The sequence below is a fragment of the Prosopis cineraria genome, unplaced genomic scaffold (assembly GCF_029017545.1).
Source record: "Prosopis cineraria cultivar Desert tree isolate PC_DT_omini unplaced genomic scaffold, ASM2901754v1 PC14, whole genome shotgun sequence".
NCBI classification, from domain to species: Eukaryota; Viridiplantae; Streptophyta; class Magnoliopsida; order Fabales; family Fabaceae; genus Prosopis; species Prosopis cineraria.
The window spans coordinates 27,626,968-27,648,266 of NW_026555345.1; the positions used below are offsets into that span (position 1 = coordinate 27,626,968).

Consider the following 21,299-nt stretch of genomic DNA (forward strand, 5'->3'; position numbering starts at 1 on the left):
CCATTTGATAGTATTAATTGTTTAAATTAGAGTTTAGTTTAAGTCTTATTTGTTGCATGACTATTGGGCTTGTTGTGGATTGTTTGATGGGCTTCAAATGTCTTAAGTCCAATTGAGATTTTTACTAGAATACTCCTTTTTTTTTTAACAAACTTTTGGAAAAAATATATTGGAAATATTGGTGAAAACATTTTTACTTTTTTTAAATTGTTGTTAAAAATGTATGAGAAATTTAGGGTATTGCAGTTAGTGTCAAACAATGCCTTGAACATGATTGTCTCTAATAGAAAAACATGCATGGATAAACCAAAAATAAAAAACAAAAAGATTGGTCAATATTTCTCCAACCCAACCCAAACCTTGTAATATATTATTTGGCATCCCATATAACTAGAGTACTAGACCAATAATTTATAACATCCCAAATTTTAATATAGGATTAATAAAATAATTAAGGTTAAATTAGTAAAATAATGAATTAATTAAGTTAATTAGCTTTCTAGATTACTCACAGATATATTGGGGTATTGGATAGCTTTAGGGTTGGATTAGGATAATTATTGGGCTAATTGGGCCCAAAAGGAGATCCAAAATTTGAAGTTAAGAAATTGTGCCATCCACATGGTTCCTTTTTGAAAAAAATTATAGTTTCATCCCATTTTCATTTTTTTTAGTCAATCCCTATACTTTCCATGTGTGTTAAACTCAAATTTTTAATTGCATGTTAAGCTCAACCAATGTTAAAAAAAAACATTTATTGGGATTTTAACTTTAAAACATTTTAAAAAAAATTATTTATCCCTTTTTCTATCATGATAACTTATTAGGTTTAATTAGTTTCTAATTATCATAGGATTGTGTTATGCATGATATCATTACTTCGTCCCATTTTTTATTCTCCAACATTCCATTTTCTCCCACTCTATGAAGTGTGAACCAAGTGGTTCCTGAACCTAGATGGACAAATTAAAAAGGAAGAAGAGAACAAAAATTAATTGGATACATTAAGTTAGAGAGAGAGAGAGAGAGAGAGAGAGAAGGATATAGAAACGAAAGGCGGGTTAAGTTTTTAACTTTTGGTCAGTTCATTATTTGAATGAAAATAAGGTTATTAATTACTTCATTGTAGTTTCAAAGCGCCATGAAAGCAATAAAAACTTAGAAAAGGCAACAAAGCATACTTTGAGGGCCATAAAAGTAATTAGCCGTTAGGTTTAGACTAATGTAGCCTCCTGGATACCAATTCCGCAAGGGGATTTGGAATTTCCAAATTAATGATGGTTTTTTTTTGCTTTTACTATTTAAAAAAAACGAAAGTGCAGACGTGGTGGACAAGTTGAAGTTAGACCAAAGCCAGCTTTCTTCTTTTTCTTTTTGTTTGTTGATATGACATGCTGATTTGATTTGATGCAGTGTCCGAATGCAAAACGATGGGGCATTTGCATTATTTGGCTTGACTGAGAAAAATAGACAAAATAATTTTTTTTAGAGGTCACGGAAATGTATGGTATAAGTTAGGGTTGTGCAAAAATCTTCTAGTCTTGTTTAATTCAATCCAACTCGAGATAATTTTAATCTTGTTCGGTCTGTATAGATACTGATCCTTTAGGATCAAAAAGACTAAAAAGACTAGACTATTTTTTGGGTTGGACTGGATAAGAGACTAGGCATCCGAATCACTTAATCCAGTCCAGTCCTATTAATTTTTTTTATTATAATTATCATTAATTTATTTTTGACAAATGTTTGAAGTGTAATTGATGCTAAGGAGATGATTGTATAAAAATTTGTTGAGTTTTTTCTGAATTGTTGTTGTAATATAGTGTTGTTAAATTTTATTGAGCGCTGTTTTTGTTAAAGTTATAAATTTAAATCATTTGAACTATAATAAAAATATTTTTTTCTTATTGTTGGCAATTATTATGAATTTATTATTATTATAAGTGTTTTTACTATCTTAATTGAGTTTGTTATGTTGAAATTGATTATTGTCTCTCATAGAATAAAAAAAAAGCTAAGTAAGTACTAAATCGATAGGACCAATCTTCTAATCCTAAGGACTAAGTCTAGTCTTGTTAATCTTTGGATTATCACTGGACAAGAATAGACTACCGATTGCCTAACCCAGTTCTTTTCATAAAAGAGACTGGATTTCGAGTTAGGGTGAAATCCAATACTGTCTTGTTTTTGTGCAGCCCTAGTATAGGGGTGTATACAAGAAGAGAATCACATTTCAATATTTTTTTAGAAAAGTAAGTTAAAAATACTGATTCAAAGAATTGAAAAATAAAAATTACAATTACAAATTATAAGAATTATATTAAAAATTTAAATGTCTTATTTGTAATTAAAATTTTTTAATAATTTAAATTTTAAAATTTTTATGAAAAATCTAATTGTAATTAATTCTTCCTTTAAGAACTTAACTATCTTCTCCCATATACACGTGTGTGTGGGGGGGGGGAATTATGTTTAGATTCCATACAACACAATACAATATCTTAATTGCTAATAAATTTTGTGATAATACAATATCTTAATTGCCAATAAATTTTGTGATATTTTACTGTATTACGTGGGACTTGAGAATAATTCTCTTTTTATAGCGGTAAATGTTGTTTTTCCCTCCTTTTTCTTTTTAGTAACAAAATATGATGCATGCTATTGTTGACATGCATTCAAATTTTGAAAATAGTTCGATGCCCATGGTAACTCGCTTGTTGCAATATAAAATTGTACTAGTGTTGTCATATATTCAAAGTTTTGAAAATTTCCATGCCCATATCCTATTATTTGTATCTTAAAACTTATACCAAATCTTACCATTTACATAGTTATAAATAATACAATAATAATAACTTGTTTTTTATTTTATATAATTATGAGAAATCTTACCAGTTAATGTGATTCAAATCCATGTGTTTTGTTCGAAGTAGCCAGGAAAGATTAGCTTTTTTTTCTTCCTTCCTTTGGATATTCTGCATGAGATGATGAAGATGGAGAAGATGCGTGGAAATGGCGAGGAAGTCTGAGAATCACTTTGAACAAGCCTTGATCAAATCTCACTTCTGCAAATATTCTCATGAATAATTAAAATTTAAATAATATTAAATATAAACCAGCTTCTTTTTTTTGTTCATAAAAATTGGTTTGTTTTATTTTCCTAATGCAATGATGGAGCTTACATGGATTTGGGATTTAATATGGTGCTTTGATGGAATTACCTATGGAAGACAAGAACAAATTTTATTTCCAATAAAAAAAATGGAAAATTGGTGAAAAAGACCTAGTTGAAAGGAAAATTATGTTTGAGAACCAAATGCAATTGAAGGATCAATCTCATTTTAATATTAAAAAAATGATAGGGTGAATGGACCAAAATTTCCTTTGTTGTTGGGAGAAAAAAATTCAATAAATTGGAGATGATTTATAGTCGATGACGTGAGTTGCAACTCAAATCTTTCATCTCTCCGTGTGTGACTATGCGTCACCATGACTATGAGACTTTCTCTCAGAGAACTCTTCCTGAAACTAATATCCGAGCACCATTGAAAGTTTTGAAAATAATGGATGGAGATTGAATTAGAGAGATAATCCGTATTTCGAGAACCAAAGAGACCCGATCAAAGAGGAAAAGTTGAGCACAGTTGTAATGACAAGAGGTTTTTGCTTAAGCTCTAAATGATAGAATGAGAAATGCAGCAACATCCAGCTCTGGTTTAGGAGAATAGCTTAGACTCAGATAGTCCTAAGCAAAACCAAATCAAATCGGGCTAGTCAAGTAAAGAAGCTTCTGTTTTGTTGGATGCTTGTAGGCATTAAACGGGAGGTTCTTCTTAAGTGGATTCTACTGTGTGGACAAGCAAGGGAATATTATTCTCTAAGACATGGTGGAGCATCATAGCACCTGGCGGTCCTCACCCTTTTCTTTATGTCATTAAGTAGAGTACAAAGCTTATATTTATTTTTAGTTCTTCTCTTGGAGCTTATGCATTTTTTAGTGTCTCACTTATCTAACATTGTTTATCTATAATGAATGAAATTAAGTTTAAAAAATCCAAGTGCCCTATAAAATTATTTATAATTGTAAAACGAACTACTTGTGGCATGCCACCAAATCTTCACTGCATGTGAATTGAGTTTTTTTTATGAACAAATATTTATGGGTTGTAAACATGTAAATATATATATATATATATATATACGTACAACATTATTAAAGAAGCTTTCTGTAGCATATTTTGACTAATATTTATGTATAAATAGGAACATATTCATGCATCTTATTTAGCAGATCAATGTTCCATGAGTGTATAATGCAAATGACTTTTTTAAATGGTTGTAGACTCAATTGGGGAATATATTAGGCAAGGAACATCATTAATGCTTCTATCAAATGCCATATTTGATAAAGAAGCAATTGGGCAGCATAACTTTAAAAAGATATTTGAACTAGCTCAATCTGTAACCCTGCTAGGTAACAATGCTGTGAATTGTTGAGACTTTACACTTTCATCATTACATAGTTTCTAGCTTTTTGCTAAACATTATTAATATGTATATTGCATATTTCTTAACCATTTTAGTGAGAATTTATGAGATTTTTTAACCAATCAAAAATATTTACGTGGATGGTGAATGATATGATTTGATCCACCAAGAGTATAGCAAAAAATAGAGAACAAATGAGTAGGCTTATCATCTCTTCAATAGCTCTAGGTTCATAAACTCAAGTCAACAAGTCATCTTTAAAATTGGTTAATATTTTGCTTCTACTTTTCCTTTCAATGTGCTTGTTGGTGGCTCATGTTTGTCACCAACCTCTTATAGTGATATAAATTTATTATACTCAACAAACATTTTTACCTTAAAATCTTTTATCTATTTGATAAAGTAAACACTCAATTTAATATTGCAGTTCTTTTCTTTTTTATAATTAAAATTTTAGAAATGTTATTTTTTCAAGTTGTTGAGAGTCAATGTAATTAATGTAATTATTGTAATTTTAAACCAACATTTAAAGTAATTTTCTACACAACTCCTTTGTCTAGCAAAATCTACCACTCTTTGTATTGTACCATTTTTATTTTGCTTTTCTTTTATAGGCATTTGCTAATAAAATTAGCATACCATTTTTGGAAAAGAGTGCAAAGGATACCATGAATGTGGAATGGTCATCCATGGCCATGGCTGTGGAAAGGATATGGCTGAGAGAAAAAATAAGGTTTTGTCTGAAAATGAGAAAAAATAAGTTCAAGTCAAAAAATTCTTGCAAATTCAACTTATGCATATTATAAATTAAGTGAGCTATAAAAAAATATTGATCAAAGAATTCCCTTAAAAGATTGGATGAAATTGTGATTGTATTTTAAAGTAGACTATTGACCATTTTCCTTTTTTTTTTGGATAGGATAGGTTGTAGTTTAACATGGACATAATATTATTCTTAACCTTCCATGGTATATTTTTTAATATAAGGTACCCTGTAATCTTTGTTTATCATTTTGATTGTATTTGACATAAAGATAAACCAGACCTAATGAAATTAATGTTCCTTCATTAAAATTATTGTTGTTCATTCTTACTTTTCACATTTACTTGTCTTTCGAGACAATTCAGTTGTCATTCATGTTACATTATTGAATCTGCATCTTTTACAGGTTAATATGGCTTGCTATATAATGTATAATACTTAAAAAAGAGATAGCTTATTGTAAGTATTCCTTTATTTATTTTTTATATAGGATAGAATGTAGTTTAACACATGCATGAATTTATTCTTACTCCCATGATATATTTTTTAATTTGAGTGCCTTATGATGTTCATTTTATCATTTAGTTTGGACTTAGGGCAATGACATACTTAAACTAATAGAATTATTATTGTTTTTTTTTCATATTTTTATTGTTCATAGTCCTCTAGATGTTTACTTGTTTTCCATTGAAAATTCAGTCATCACTCATGTAAATTTGTTGAATTCTCACCTGTTAGTGCAATAATTACATGTAATATCTTATGGATTATGTAAAACCTCCAATTCTTAAACATATAATTAGCATATACATAACCTTAAGGTAAAGCTTCCATGATAATTTCAACTAATTTAATCAATAATAAGAGATATTATGGAAAGAAAATGATTAACCTTGGCAATATAAAAACTTAAATAGTTAAGTAAGGAAAATCATGTAGAGATGAGATCCTATTAATTATTTAATCTCAAAATCAAGTTTAAAAAGTTATTTAAACATTATAAATAACAATAAAAAGTATTTAGGAAATATGAATATTAATTAGAGTTGAAAACAAGTCAAGAATGAAGTAAAAAGAGTCATTTTCAATTAATAGGGGTGCTTGGCTGCAGCCAAAGCATAATAAGCCGCAACCAACACTTCTAGTGAAAACTTGGCTATAGCCAATTCCCTTTTAGCTGTGGCCAAATGCTCTCGGCTCCCTTTGGCTACAATCAACAATCTTTAAGCCATAGCCAAGATCTCATGGCAACTTTCAGTTATGAACTTTTGATGTATATAACTTTTGATGTGGACCTTCGATTGAGAACTAATGGTTTTGGTTCATATCAATTCGACATCAAATGAAAAATTTAGACACTCGAAATCAAAACTTTACATTTTTGTCTCTAAACCATCAACCAAGTGTTCAAATTTTAAATCATAAGCCATTATCCCATACAAGGGCTTGAACGACATTCAACAAGCTCTAATACACTTGTCTAAATAGTCATAAGTATCAAACAATTTTTAATACAAAAATTGACCACTCAACCTCTATAAGACACATAATGAGGGGGGTAAAATGTAATTTTTTACATTCAAGCTAAATAATCACCTAAAACATGTAAAATTTATTTAACTTGTTAAAATATACTTGTTCAAATTAAGTTAGCCTATTACCACGGTCAGTTTAGGGATTGGGATCCCACCATGGTGAAGATAATCTAAAAATGCTTAAAATTAAAGTTTAAAGTTACAAATGCAAGTGGACTTCAAGTAAATATAAGTCCCTATGAAAGACCCATAGTTGGCAAATATTGTATTCAAATTACACATAAAAGATAAAACTAGAAAAATTCTAATTAATTACTCAGTCTCTAGCTTTATAGGCCTCCCTTTACCCTTAGCTTGATTCTCGCTTGTAAATATTAAACTATGGGAGTGAGATAAATGTCTCAGTAACCAAGTAATTTAATCAAGTATATTAAAATGTGGTAATCACAACAATTTAGCATTTAATATCACATAAAGCAAACCAACATTATTCATAATGCATCTTTATAATATGTTTTGCATGATCAAATGCAATCATCTTATACTACTACTTATATCATCTAACTGAATCTATAAACTATTATCTTACATAAGTCTAGCTCATGTAACTGGACTAGCCTCGCTCTCCAGTCATGAAGGGTCACCTAACTAAAGGCTTCCATACTCACTCTCGGACTATGGATTCCCCTCACTTGAATTACGGGGTTTTATAACTGCTTGACCCATACCATTCAATCTATGACTAATGATACTGAGCATCATGCCCAATCACACCCATAAGTTATTAGCAATACTAAGCACGTATAGTAATGAAGTATGCCAACCATTGTGAGCAAACTTAATAGAGGTTACACCACGTGGATTTTCTACCATAATCTCTTTACTATGTTAGGGTGAACTCCCATCTATTATGATCATGCAAGTTCAATCAACAAAAGTGAATATAAGCTCATGCATATCATAATAATTCATCACTATCATAATTTCTAAAACTTACATGCTTATCATAGTTTACACCATATTATAGTTTACAATGGCTCATTATATAATCAACTCAAAGCCAATCCAAGCCCACAATTCATATTTCAAATGTCAAATAACATCTATATAAATATAATCACCAAACACTTTATCACAATGAGTCATGCTTCATATTTAAGTAATAGTTCAAAATCAACATACTCATTTATAAGCTCATTTCAAGCCATCCATAATAATGATTAAAGTGTAAATGGAGACACAATGATATACTATACTTAAATTTTCAGTTATCTCAACTCTTGATTTATCAACCAAGAATACTCATGAATATCAAACGGAGCCTCTAATAAGCTCAATAGCACCAAAAATGATCAATTTATAATCAAATACATTAATAGTCATTGATGACTAATTATCTTTAATTAACTCTAATCAAAGCCTAAATCCAAAAATTTCATTGTGGTCATCTACCCACAACCAAATCTATTTTTAGGTTCCATTAATTTACTTAGACTCCTATTAGTCTAATCAACACCATTGATAATCATAATCTTCTTAACTCAACTAATTAGCTCAAAGGTTTACTTTAAACCCCACTTTTAAATTCTAAAAATATCAATAATATCATAACCCAAAGGTTAGACATTTAAATAAACACCTATTAATCTCATTTAAGTCAGAATTCTAGGTAAAACTACGACCCATTTTTGGACTCCCAAAGAATTACCCAAAAATAGTGATGCAAATGCATAAGAGAGGAAGAGAAGGGGTTATAGGCACTTACATAAATGATCAAAAGCTCTAAATAAACTCAACTAGAAGCCCATAACAAGCCCTAGCAGAGCTCTCCTCATTCACCTTCGAATTCCTACTTAGCTCTTTAATTTTTTTTAAGCTGAAATGTGAACTTAGAGGCTTAAAAATTGAGTTTTGACTGTGGCCAAAGACAAAAAATTAAGGTTCTAAATATGGTCCATCTAATTAGGCCCAATACCACCTAGGATCCAATTCTAAGACCTAATTAAGGTCTGATAAACCCATTAGCCATCCGTACATTATCTTTCAATCTGAGTTAACTCTCAATTGTCTAATTTATCCTTAATTACCCAATTAACTTTAAGTTAAATCTTTCAGGATGTTACAAATTACATATAAATCCAATACGCATAAAGCGTGCCATTGTCGATGCCCCTATAATTACATGAAAATGACAACTGATTACATGTAAATCAATATGAGAAAAAATTCACAAGCATACTTGAGAAATAATTTACATGTAATCTCTAGTAGATTACATGAAAATCAAATACATAAAGAGCATGCCGTTGTCAGTGCCCTAGGATTACATGAAAATAAATATAGATTACATGTAAATCAATATGTGAAAAAACTCATGAGCATGATTGAGGAATGATTTACATGTAATATCTATTGATTTACATATAAATCAAATACATAGAAAGCATGGCCTTATTAGTACCCTAGAATTACATAAAAATGACCATGAATTACATGAAAATCAATATGTGAAGAAACTCGTGAGCATGACTAAGGAATAATTTACATGTAATCTCTAGTGGATTACATGTAAATCAAACACATAAATATCATGCCCTTGTTAACGTCCCAAAATTACATGAAAATGATTATGGATTACATGTAAATCTCACTTGCTATAACGCAAGCCATGACCCTTACATCTTAAGCCAAAACATGGGCACCTTAAGCATTTCTCTTACACCCAAGTCAGAACCTTTACATCCAAACTAGAAACCTTACACTCTAAACTATAATATGTGTACTTTAAGCTAGAACCCTGCACCCTAAACCAAGACCTTTGCACTGTAAACCAAAATCCTTGCACCTAAGCCATAAGCTATGCACCTTAAGCCAGATCCCTTGCATCCAAGCCAGACTCCTTACACTCTAAGCTAGACCTCTTACACTCAAGTCATATCCCTTACACCTTAAACCAAAATTCTTGCACCCCAAGTCAAAATCCTTATACCCTCTAATTGTCAAGTTTACATGATTACATGTAATTAAAGGATGTTGATTTTTTTTTGGCACAGGCCAGAGCTCTGGTGGCCAGATTTTATACCTTTTTTTAAATTTATTTAACATAAAGGGACATTTTGATCATTAGTTTAAATTATTTAATGAATAAAATATTAACCTTGGTCCTCCAAGTAAATTTATTTTAATTAGGTCCTTTTGACCAATTTCCCCTAAAAAATTAATAGACTAAATTTTAGTTGAATAAAAAAAATTAAATCAGATATCGAGCTTTGTTGAATCATCATGGAAGGTTTGAGTTTTAAGTGTGTCCAAATTTAAAAAATGAGAACATTAATTTTTCCCCAAAAAAAAAGAATACTATTTGACAAAAATAATAATTCAATAATGAAATTATTCTAAAAATTCATCATTTATTAAATGAAGAATATTTTATTAATTTATATTTATTGATAAATCAAGATTTCAAATTGTATTTAGGAAAAATAGCAATTAAGGACTTGTATATGAAATTTGTATCAATTAAGGATGAGTTATTGTCAAAACCTGAATAGAAAATAAATATGACTAAGTTATTGTTAATTTAGAATTAGTTATTATTAAAACTAGAGTAAATACTTGTTAATAAAAACTAATTTAAATTAATAAATATTTATTTAAATTTTAACAATAATAAATCCTTGACTGATGTAGATTTCATATAAAAGTCCTTAATTATTATTTTTCTTTGTATTTAATTCACTTAATTAGCATTTACAATTATATAAAAAAAAAAGTCTTATTCTTGCGAAGGGGGGAGCACTAAATTGGGAGGAGAATTTCAACATCAATTTTTTTTAATTATTTTAATATTGATTTTTTATATCTGTTCCATAATTATCATTTTTTTCTTAAAACGTGATCCCAACACGTCCGCGGAAACCAAACTAATGATGAACGAAAGATGAACTGTCGGCAAGCACGGCACGCTGGGAGCAACACAGCTCATGTGGGGAGCAAGTGCAACTCAACCCCTGTCCCTCCGCTACGCTGCGTTTCGTTCGCTGCTTGCCGCACCGCTCCAGCCTCTTTCATTCACTTTTCATTCCATTAAACCAGCTGTCGCATCCGCCATGAAACTTGCAGTCGCCGGTCAAGGTCTATTCATCACTCCTATGCCAACATACCATCTCGTTAAAACGACCTCGTTTTCCGCTCTTCCCGGTTCCCACCTCCGCCTAGCCTATATAAGCGCTGCATGTGGCTTCCCCTCTCAGCAACGCTCCTCATTTCTTGATTCCGCGCCTTCCAGGCATGATCACATGTAGGGTCAGCGTTATTTGCTCCTTCCCATGCTAAACGGACACGTTAACCTAACATTATTAGTCACACGTTTCATTCTTTCGCGTCATATTATACCCCTAAATTTGTTTTTATATTCTTAAGATTTAATTCTCTTTGCTGGTGGAAAGAAATAGTTGAAGTCACACAGTTATTACATTGCATTTCTACCGCAAAAAGCGTGATCATTGTCGGATTTCACTTCCAGGAAATTATTTTTTTGTTTAAAGGAAACTTAATTGTTGGCAAAAAAAATTAAAAAAAAATTAATTAATTGATCTATATAATCTTAATTTAATTATAATTTCATTCTTAAATTTTAACTCAATATATATTAATCTTCATATATAATTTTAATTTGATTAAACTTAATTTTTAAATCTTAACTTATTAGAACTTAGTCTATATAATTTTAACATATTAAAATATTAATCTTTAAAATTTAATAAATAACTCTAGTTCTTATAATTGTAATCTTTAAAACTTAAAAATTATTATTTTAAATAATTAAAATTATATTAATTAAGTTGCATCCAATCTAAATTTTGTGATTTAGTTTTAACCATATTAAAATTATAATAATTAAATGCACTAGATTAAATTTTAATTTTTTAAATTAGGAAATCAAAATGGCACATCTGAATTTGTTTGTGTACTTTTAACCGGACAACTTCAATAATCAAGCGGCAACCGACACGACGGCGCTGCCACGTGTCCATTCATAACATATTGATCCTAAGTCGGTTTGCTCTGGATCCGGTAAAAGCACTGGACACGTGTCGGTCCCTGTCTCCCCACTCACATCTGAAAGCAACCTTAACCGCGCTGCTGAGCAGGTTCACATATCTATCACTTTACACGCTCACCCTTCTCTCTCTCCGGCTTCCTCTGAACCTCATACCCACCATTTTTTCCGGCCGTCACGTCGGATATACCTTCTCTCATGCTTCCTTTATCAGATCATTCCTCGTCAGAGCCCTTACCTCACCGAAGACCCAGAGCTCCTGAACTATTCGACGCCAAGAGCTATTTCAATTCACTTTCCACTTTATTCCAACCCCTTTTCTCTCCTCAAAGTCCTCGCGCATGGATTCTCGTTGTCGTCCTCTTCATTCAGATTGTACTCCTCTGCAACCTCCGTAGTTTCCCCACCTCAATATCTATTCGTTACCGCCGCCATGTCCACCATCGCTTCCCCGCTTATCTTGCCTCCAACAGCGTCATCGAGCATATACCGAAGGAGGAAAACGCCTTCGTCCAGAAGATACCCGGTGAAAACACCGTCGCCGTTGTCGAGATGTCGTCCAATGAGAATTCCGGCAACAATGACCAATGTGGATCCGGCAGAGTCTTCATCTATAACCTTCCGAGAACCTTCAACAAAGAAATCCTCGAGAATTGTGACAACCTGAACCCGTGGAGCTCCAGGTGTGACGCTCTTTCAAATGACGGATTCGGCCAGGTTGCCACCGGACTCGCCGAAATTGTGCCGGAGAATCTAACTCCGGCGTGGCACTGGACGGACCAGTTCGTTTCGGAGATTATCTTCCACAATCGCATGCTGAACCATAAGTGCAGAGTCACGGAGCCAGAATCCGCTACGGCGTTCTACATCCCCTTCTACGCTGGGCTCGCTGTGGGGAAGTACCTATGGTCGAAATCCACCGCCGCGGAACGCGATCGACACTGCAAGATGATGCTAAAGTGGGTCCAGGATCAGCCCTACTATCAAAGATCCAACGGCTGGAATCACTTCATCACCATGGGCCGCATAACATGGGATTTCCGTCGTTCCAAAGATGAAGACTGGGGTTCTAGCTGCATCTACATGGCGGGAATGAAAAACATCACGCGACTTCTCATTGAACGCAACCCGTGGGACTATTTCGACATCGGCATTCCCTACCCCACCGGATTCCATCCCCGATCCCAGTCAGACCTAAGTCGGTGGCAGAACTTCGTACGAGAACGGAAGCGAAACACTCTCTTCTGCTTCGCCGGAGCGCCACGCAAATCGTTTAAGAACGATTTCCGAGGTCTTTTGCTGAGTCAGTGCCGGGACTCGTCTGGGTCATGCCGAGTCGTAGACTGTGCGGGAAGTCGGTGCTCTAACGGCACGTCGGTGATTCTGGAAACGTTTCTGGACTCCGATTTCTGCTTGCAGCCAAGAGGCGATAGTTTCACGAGGAGGTCGATTTTCGACTGTATGCTAGCCGGTTCGATTCCGGTTTTCTTCTGGAGGCGAACCGCTTACCTTCAGTATGAGTGGTTCTTACCCAGTGAACCGAGTAGTTTTTCGGTTTTCGTAGACCGGAATGAGGTGAAGAATGGGACCTCCATTAAGGCTTTGCTAGAAAGGTACAGTAAAGAGGAGGTCAAGGCGATGAGGGATAAAGTGATTGAGTTCATACCCAAGTTTGTGTATGCTGAACCCCACGAGGGGATAGAGGGGATAAAGGATGCTTTTGATGTTGCCCTTGATGGGGTTCTGAGAAGGTTTAAGGGGCAAGAAGAATCAGGGTTTACTAAATGGTAAGCTGGTAATAACACGGAAGAAGATGAAAAACCCAAGCTGTTACGATAAATTGGGTGGTAGAATAGAGTTATTTTGACAGTTTAAATTAATACAATGGGCTCGGGGGTTGTACTATAGCATGTGATTCTTTCTATGGTGATGAAGGATGATATATTCGTCAAAAACCGTTGTTGTATATTGTATAATTTTTTTCAGAGAGAGAATAAAATTAATTTTTGAGCACAATAATTGCTTAGTTCTGCGCTACGGTAATAGCAGCTGCTGGCTGGTAGCTCCTGAGAAATCACCCCACATTCTGGTGATGCTTCCTGCAATAAAGATTGGTGGTCCTCACTGATCTTGGAATAGATTATGGCACTGGTCTGCTCTCTTGGTGTTTAGGGTTTGGCCAATGATGAGGATGGAGGAACAGACACAGCAACAGCATCACTGATATGAATGCATTGTAAAAGCTACATTGCGCCATAAATTTGTGGATCGGTTGAGTTTGGATAGGCATATCCAGGGCATGCTGGATCTGTTAGCGTTTTATGGAAAACCTTTCTGTATTTATCAATATGTGATGAACTTGAGCATCATCACCGGTTCACAATGGAAAGCTTGAACAGGTACATGTTAATGCAATTTTCTTGCATTTTAATTACATCAGATTGAGGCAGATGGATTTGTCTGATGTGAAAACATGGCTCTGAGCTTAGTTAATTCCGGTTGTAACAACTGCTCATTCATGAATTTTGATAAAATTTAGAGCATGTTACCCCTTTATTAGTGAGTGAGTGGCTGATATGTGGTATCTTTAAAGCACTAAAAGCTGGACTGATGATTGAATTGGTTAAGATACTAGTTCAAAGACTAACAATTAAAAATAGTAGACAAACGTTTATTAACAAATTTATTAAACTGATTAATATATTAATCTAAGGACCGACTAGTTCAGATGTTCATTATATGGGATGACCTAATTTTAATACTATTTTGGAGGGTCAATGGCAAGGGAGAACTAGGAACCGCAAGAGGTTAAATTTTTTTTTTTTATTGATTGATTTACTGAAAGAAAATGGCTTTGGAAGATGATCCCAGAAGGAATCCAAGCCAATTTCTGCAGTGGCCTTGTGGGGTTTAAAGGGGTGAAAAAGCAAAACATTTAAAAAATACGTCACCTTTGTCCTTTTTATGTAAACCAAGCTGAAGGATTAAAGAGCGGCGAGGTCATCCTCATTTGTTTCCAGCTTATTAAAGTAGGAAAATAAAATAAAAAACTGGAGAAGGGAAAGCAGTCGCACAAGCTTTCTAATTCTTTCAAGGACACGTATCAAAGAATTATTTTTTAAAAAAAGTGAGCGTTGGTGTCGGAATTATTCTTTGCTTTTTGCAAAATACGTATGCTGAATAAATAAAGCCATCCTATCCGTGCAGTACATGCCAAGTGTAATGTTTTTAAATAGGTAAGAGTGGTCACCAAAAGGACCCAATGATTCTAATATAGCTCTGCCTTGTATATCTTCAAGCATCAAGACAACATTGTTTTCATTATTGACACTATAAATCCAGGTGTCATCGAAAAAGAGAGCTCTAATCCATGAGCTAGGTTCATTGTGGTTTGATATTTGAAATTAAAATAAAGTTCCTTGAAAAGTTTCATTTTAGAAGCAACTCAAAGTAGAAAAAATTCTCATCGTATTACCAAAAAAAAAAAGTTAAGTCTTGTGAATGGTTGATTCCGTGGCTGGCAGCTGCAATATATATATATATATATATATATATATCAAGCTAAAGTTAACATGAGTTTTCATCATTAAAACAAATCGCTGAAAGTTTGAATGTCAATTTTTGCACTACTTACAGTTGCACAAGCGCACGCATAAATTTTTTTTAACAAATTCATCCTAATTGAAAGAAACAAGCTATTTTTTTTTTAATAAATAAACAGAAGTTTACCAAACAATTGTTTAAATACGCCCAGTTCCGACAAGTGAAGCAGCGGCCTCACGTTCCTGGGGTTTAGGGATTAGGAGTATTTTGTGGATTGTAGTTAATAGAATAGAAGTAAAATATATAAAATATAAATGAAGGGCTCATATTCCACAAGAATATTTCTATAAGCGTTTTTAAGTTTTTAGGCATGCTCGTTCCAAAATCCAAATGGTAGCAAAATATATATATAATTAATAATATTAACAATAATAATTTATAAGACTGGTGATTACTGTACTTTAAAATAACAAATATTATTACTGACATATAAAATCATTTACTAAAGATAAGAAAAGACTTTCTTTGCGTCAATAAATGAAGAAGAAACAATATACTGCCTCTGGACTATAACCATAAGAAGATGCCCGTTGTTAGTCTCTCTCTCTCTCTCTCTCCCCCCCTTTTTTTTATTGGTAAAACCGTTGTTAGTCTCTTGAGCAATGTGTCCCTTAAAAAAAAAAATTGGGCCATAAACCCAACAAGGCCGATTTCTCCAAAAACCATCAGACGAAACAGAAGAGGGGCCATGATAAGTCTTGCCCCAAACAATAGCATGATAAATGACTCCAAAAAAAAGAACAAAAACTAAATCAAGGATCCATGTGTGTTCATGAAGTATATAATTGAAAGAGATACTATTCACAACTCCATGAGCAATATTATTACCAAAAAAAAAAAAACTCTGTGAGCAATGTGGCTTAGCTACTTACATATAATATAGTGATGAATAGTTCAACTGATATGGACATTCACTTTTCAAACTATATCAATGAAACTTAAAGAACGTGGGGTACATAATTTGTAAATAATATGGCAGGTTATTTTTTTGGGAAGTTAGATTTTTTTTTTATTTTCTTATGTATAAATAAAAAAATAAAGGTGACAAATGAATGCACATTGAGATTTGACAAGAACCATGCTTCCCAATCCAATGTGCAGGGCGACAGTCCAGGTGTCGTTTTCTTATGCTATTTTCACATACACCATGGACACATGTGTCATTCCTCCGTTTTATTTATTTGTTTATTTTAATTTCTTAATTTTATCTTAAATTTCTTTCTTTCTAATCTAATTGCACAGTGTATTTTGCAGAATTTTAAAAATGGAGTTGATCATATATAAATTTTCATAATTATATTAATTTCGATTCCTGAAATTTATCTTCAATTAAATTAAATTAAATTAAATTTTATTGAATTTCTCTTTTATTTGACTAGGCAGAGCTATTTATTATTATTTTCAACGCTTTTGAATTTTAGTTTTATTTCTGTGGAGGCCCCTGCATATGATTTTGTCTTGTTTCGCCTGAAGCTCATAAATTGCTTGCTCGTGGGTCTCGATCGACGAACGAACCGATTTCAGGCTTAGGTCGTAATACACAATCTATAAAGAAACTAACTCCACAAAAGCCATATCTATCGATCTTAGATTCTTCAGGTTTCGCTTCGGAGGAGATGATGAAGACGGAGGTATTTCTGCTACTCTTGCTTGCCTTTGGAACGACACTCTCAGTCGCAGAGTTCCAATCTTCTACTCCACAACTTCACGCGGCCGAATTCTTCAATGTTAGCTATATCCAGGTATGCCTCACAAAGCCTCTTATCGTGGTTAATTTCTCGCTCGTTGATTCCTTACTCTTGTTTTATTGCACGTGAACTATGCTGTGGCCTGTGAGTTTCTTTCTTAATTAATTTCGTTTGTCGTAATTCAGATGAAAAACGTTGGCAGCTGTCCTTACACGGTGATTATATCTACGAGTTGTTCGTCTCCTGTATATACAAGGGATCAGATCAGTATTTCTTTTGGAGATGCTTATGGCAATCAGGTCTGCTCTTTCCTAAATAAGATTCATCCATTCACTTATTGCATTTGCTTGAACATTAGGTCTACTTTTAATTGGGATTTAGTTGCCCTGACTCCTGAGCCTGTGATTTGAAACCTTTTGGTTCTTTAATTGGTTCAAGATCGAATTATCAAATTGGAGAACAAGTCAAACTCAGAAACTGCAGTTAGAATCTTATTTAATTTTCCGTTTGAGTTCATCTTAGTCACGAGCTGATTCTTTCCTTTCATTTTTTTTTTTCCTTGGGGTCATTTTTTTTTTGGTGAATCAATTCATTTTATTCGTTGTCCTCTTTTTATAGCAGAAAGAACTATAACATCATTTGTGGGTATTTTGATTGTTTCGACTTGAGTTGTTCTAGAGTCAACTACCGATTGGTTTTGGAAGAGGCATGATTCATCACTTTAGTCTTTAGAAGTCAGAGATCATATCGATGGTTCAAATTAATTTTGAAATTCAATGATAGTAATTATCTTCCAATCAGTTAGGAGTTGGAACATGCATGTAGGGGCCCCAGTGGCCCATGGTAGTTTCTTTTTCTCGTAGTGCTGTCCGCAAATTTATTCTATATTGGTATGTTTATGGGAAGGCTAATGGTGTAACATAGACACTGGTTGACAGCTATGGAATAAAAGATCAAGTTTGAGTCTCTAATTTATCATTAAGAGCATAACAATGAATTCTTGCAGCGATGTGGGGGGAAACACTAGTGAATTGATAGCTTTAGAATCTATGTTGACAAGTAGCATATAAAAGGCCCGAATAGTAAAATCGAACAGACAGCACGCCTCATTTTGGACATGGTTTTAACTAATTGAGGAGGCTTATTTTTGCTTCTTTTTCACCTATAATTGCTCAGATATATGTACCAAGACTGGATGATCCATCTTCAAAAGCATTTGAGCGGTGTTCTTCAGATACATTTCAGATAAACGGTCCATGCGCATATCAGATCTGCTACGTGTACCTATGCAGAACTGGACCCGATGGCTGGAAGCCACGAAGTGTGCAAATTTACGGTCATAACACAAGGGCTGTTACATTTAACTACAACACATTCATTCCACCAGATACGTGGTACGGGTTTAATTTGTGCAATGCTGCTTCATCTTCACGCCGACTATCTAGCGAGAAATGGTTTTTATGTGTTGTTCTAGGGTTTGTTTTGAGTTTTTGGATGTAGATATTTGATATATGTTCTTTAAATTCCTGTTCTCTGTAACTGGGAAGCTTAATATATGCTACAAAAGAAAACGGAACAAGATATGTATGAAAACCCATGGTCTGATTCAGTGTAGCATTGGCTTGCTTGTTTTGTCTGATTTATGTGTTTCCATACGCAATGTTAAATAATAAATAGGTGCTTGCTGCCAGACAATTTAGACATCACTAGTGAGAGTGAAATGAAAAGAAAGCATTCGAATGGAACTTTCAGAGTGAGCAAGAATTACTTTTTCTTTTCTGGTTGCTCTGGAGCAGAAGAATAAAACATTTTAGCGTTAAAGGGTATCATTTCAGAATGAGCAGAAGAATAATACTGAAGCCTGGGATTCTCTCTCTCTGAAGGCAAGCATATGCCTGGGAAGAACAAGCCTGGGGTTCATTTTTGTTCTGCTTACATTGAGAGAATATGGAGCCTGGGATTTAACTTTTTTGAATATGGAGCCAGGAACTTTTTGTATTGAGAGAATATAATCCACTGTTTTATATTTTTTTGGTTTATGTTGCTTCTCATGTCAAGCTAGGCTCCCACCCCCTGGTTTGAATTAGAGATATCAATTAGGATCAACCCTTAAAGAGCCAGGGTTTAAACGGACTGACTCTAATAAGTACGATTATGTCTTAAGATTTTCTTTTACAACACCTGGCCTTGGCTTTCAAGGCCCTAGCCCTTTTTTTAATTAAAAATTCTAAGAAAATATACATTTATAATTTTAGAAAAAGTTATTACATATAATATTAAATTTCAGAAAATAAATTTAAATCAATTCATACTACAATAAATATAGAAAACTTAAACATCTAAGTCTAATATCAAATAGTAACATTAAAACTAACACAAGTGAAAATTAGACTTTGTTAATATCATTAGCTTAATTTTAATGATTGAATGAGGGAAGGATGAATAAGTTTAAGATGTTCATTTTTTTTTCATTATATATTTAATATTCTATATTTTAAAATTATAATTTTTTTAAAAAAATAAAAGGGCTTAAAAGGATCAGTGATGGCCCTTTTAAGTTCGAATTACTATTTTTGGTCCAAAATAGTAACCCATCTTAGTTATTCTTGAGTTTAAAAAAGACTGGTTCGACATGTTCAATCCTAATTGATAGTTCTAGTTTGAATATAAGATTTAAAAAGAAGAAAAATTAGTTGTTTTTTGTTTTTTAAAACTATTTTGTTGTTTAGTTATGTTAATTTAAAAATAATTTTAAAATTAAAAATTTGATTAATGGTGATGGTGGCAGGGAATTAATGATGATGATTTATAATAAAATTTAGTCAAGTTAATTATATTTTTCAATAACGATATGTAATGTGTTTTAAAAATAAGAAAGATAAAATGAAAATTTTAAAATGTTTCCCTTTTTTATTTAAAAATAAAATATAAGAACAATTTTAAAAATAATTAAATTTAAAACACTTATCAAACAGTTTTTCTTATTTCTTTGTTTTCAAAATAAAAATAGTTTTTAAACATTAAAACTAAAATATGTCCTACATTTGATCTATATAATTTTGATTCAATTGTAAATTAATCTTAAATCATAACGACAACTCCTTAATATCTTATAGTTTAAATTAACTCAATTCATAAACTCTAAACGTTGAAATCATGCAATTGGTTTATATAATTTTAACTATTTAATATATTAGTTCTTATATTTAAAAAAATAATTTTAATTTTCATAATTTTATTTTGTTAAAATATAAGAAGTAACATTTTGAATGGTTAAAACTATAGTAGCTGCATTATATCGAATCAAAAATTAAGGTATAACTTATATGATTATATGATACAACACTACAAAAAAAGTTTCTATGTATAAAAATATCATAATCTATCTAAAATAAACTAATTTATTTTTTAAAAATAATTTTTAAAAATAATTTATTTTTAAACTAAAATTGAGAAATATTTTAGGAAAAATTAATCATTTAGTCTTTATAGTTTTGATCTAGTTATAACTTAATTTTTGATCCTTGACTCTTTATAACTCAGTCTTTGAAGTTTTGACTCGGTTGTAAATCAGTTCCTGAATTTTACCTTTTGTAATTTAGTCCCTAAGGTTTTAACTTTTTAAATATTAATCTCTATATTTTAAAAAAAAAATTATAAAAATTAATAATATTTTAAAATTTATTACTAATATCTTAAATCACTAAACCCTTTTAATATTTATAAATATTAAAAGTTTAAAATATTTTTAATTTCTATAATTTTAAAATATAGGGACCAATATATAAGATGTTGAAATTTCAGAGACTAAATTATAAGAGATAAAGTTTAGGCATTGATTTACAATCAAGTTAAAACTTTAAGGACTGAATTATAACGAATCAAAATTTAAAGATTGAGTTACAATTAGGCCAAAACTATAAAGACTAAATAATTAATTTTCTCAATGTTTTAACTATTATTATTATTACATTATCATATGATTTACATAATTAAATGATACAACAAGATAAATAATCATCATATAAAAATAAAACTAAAAACAAAATGACATGCACTAAAAGTTGGGATAGTAAAACTGAAAAAATTATATAATACTTTAATTAATTTTTTTCATCTTGTATTCAAATTACCAATCTACCTTCATGGAAGATGTC

The 21,299-nt window shown here is 32.1% G+C and overlaps 2 protein-coding genes across 2 annotated transcripts; both read left to right on the forward strand.

The window, feature by feature from the left end:
- The first annotated feature begins 11,949 nt into the window (after positions 1 to 11,949).
- LOC129292274 (xyloglucan galactosyltransferase XLT2) lies at positions 11,950 to 14,287 on the forward strand. The gene has a single exon (XM_054929852.1). It carries the CDS (start codon positions 12,050 to 12,052, stop codon positions 13,640 to 13,642), a length of 1,593 nt encoding a protein of 530 aa, XP_054785827.1. The 5' UTR covers positions 11,950 to 12,049; the 3' UTR covers positions 13,643 to 14,287.
- Positions 14,288 to 16,900: 2,613 nt separating this feature from the next.
- Positions 16,901 to 18,779, forward strand: LOC129292275 (embryo-specific protein ATS3B). The gene is made up of 3 exons (XM_054929853.1): positions 16,901 to 17,196; positions 17,328 to 17,441; positions 18,319 to 18,779. The coding sequence occupies exons 1-3, from the start codon at positions 17,071 to 17,073 to the stop codon at positions 18,640 to 18,642; spliced, it is 564 nt and encodes a 187-aa protein (XP_054785828.1). The 5' UTR covers positions 16,901 to 17,070; the 3' UTR covers positions 18,643 to 18,779.
- The last annotated feature ends 2,520 nt before the right edge of the window (positions 18,780 to 21,299 follow it).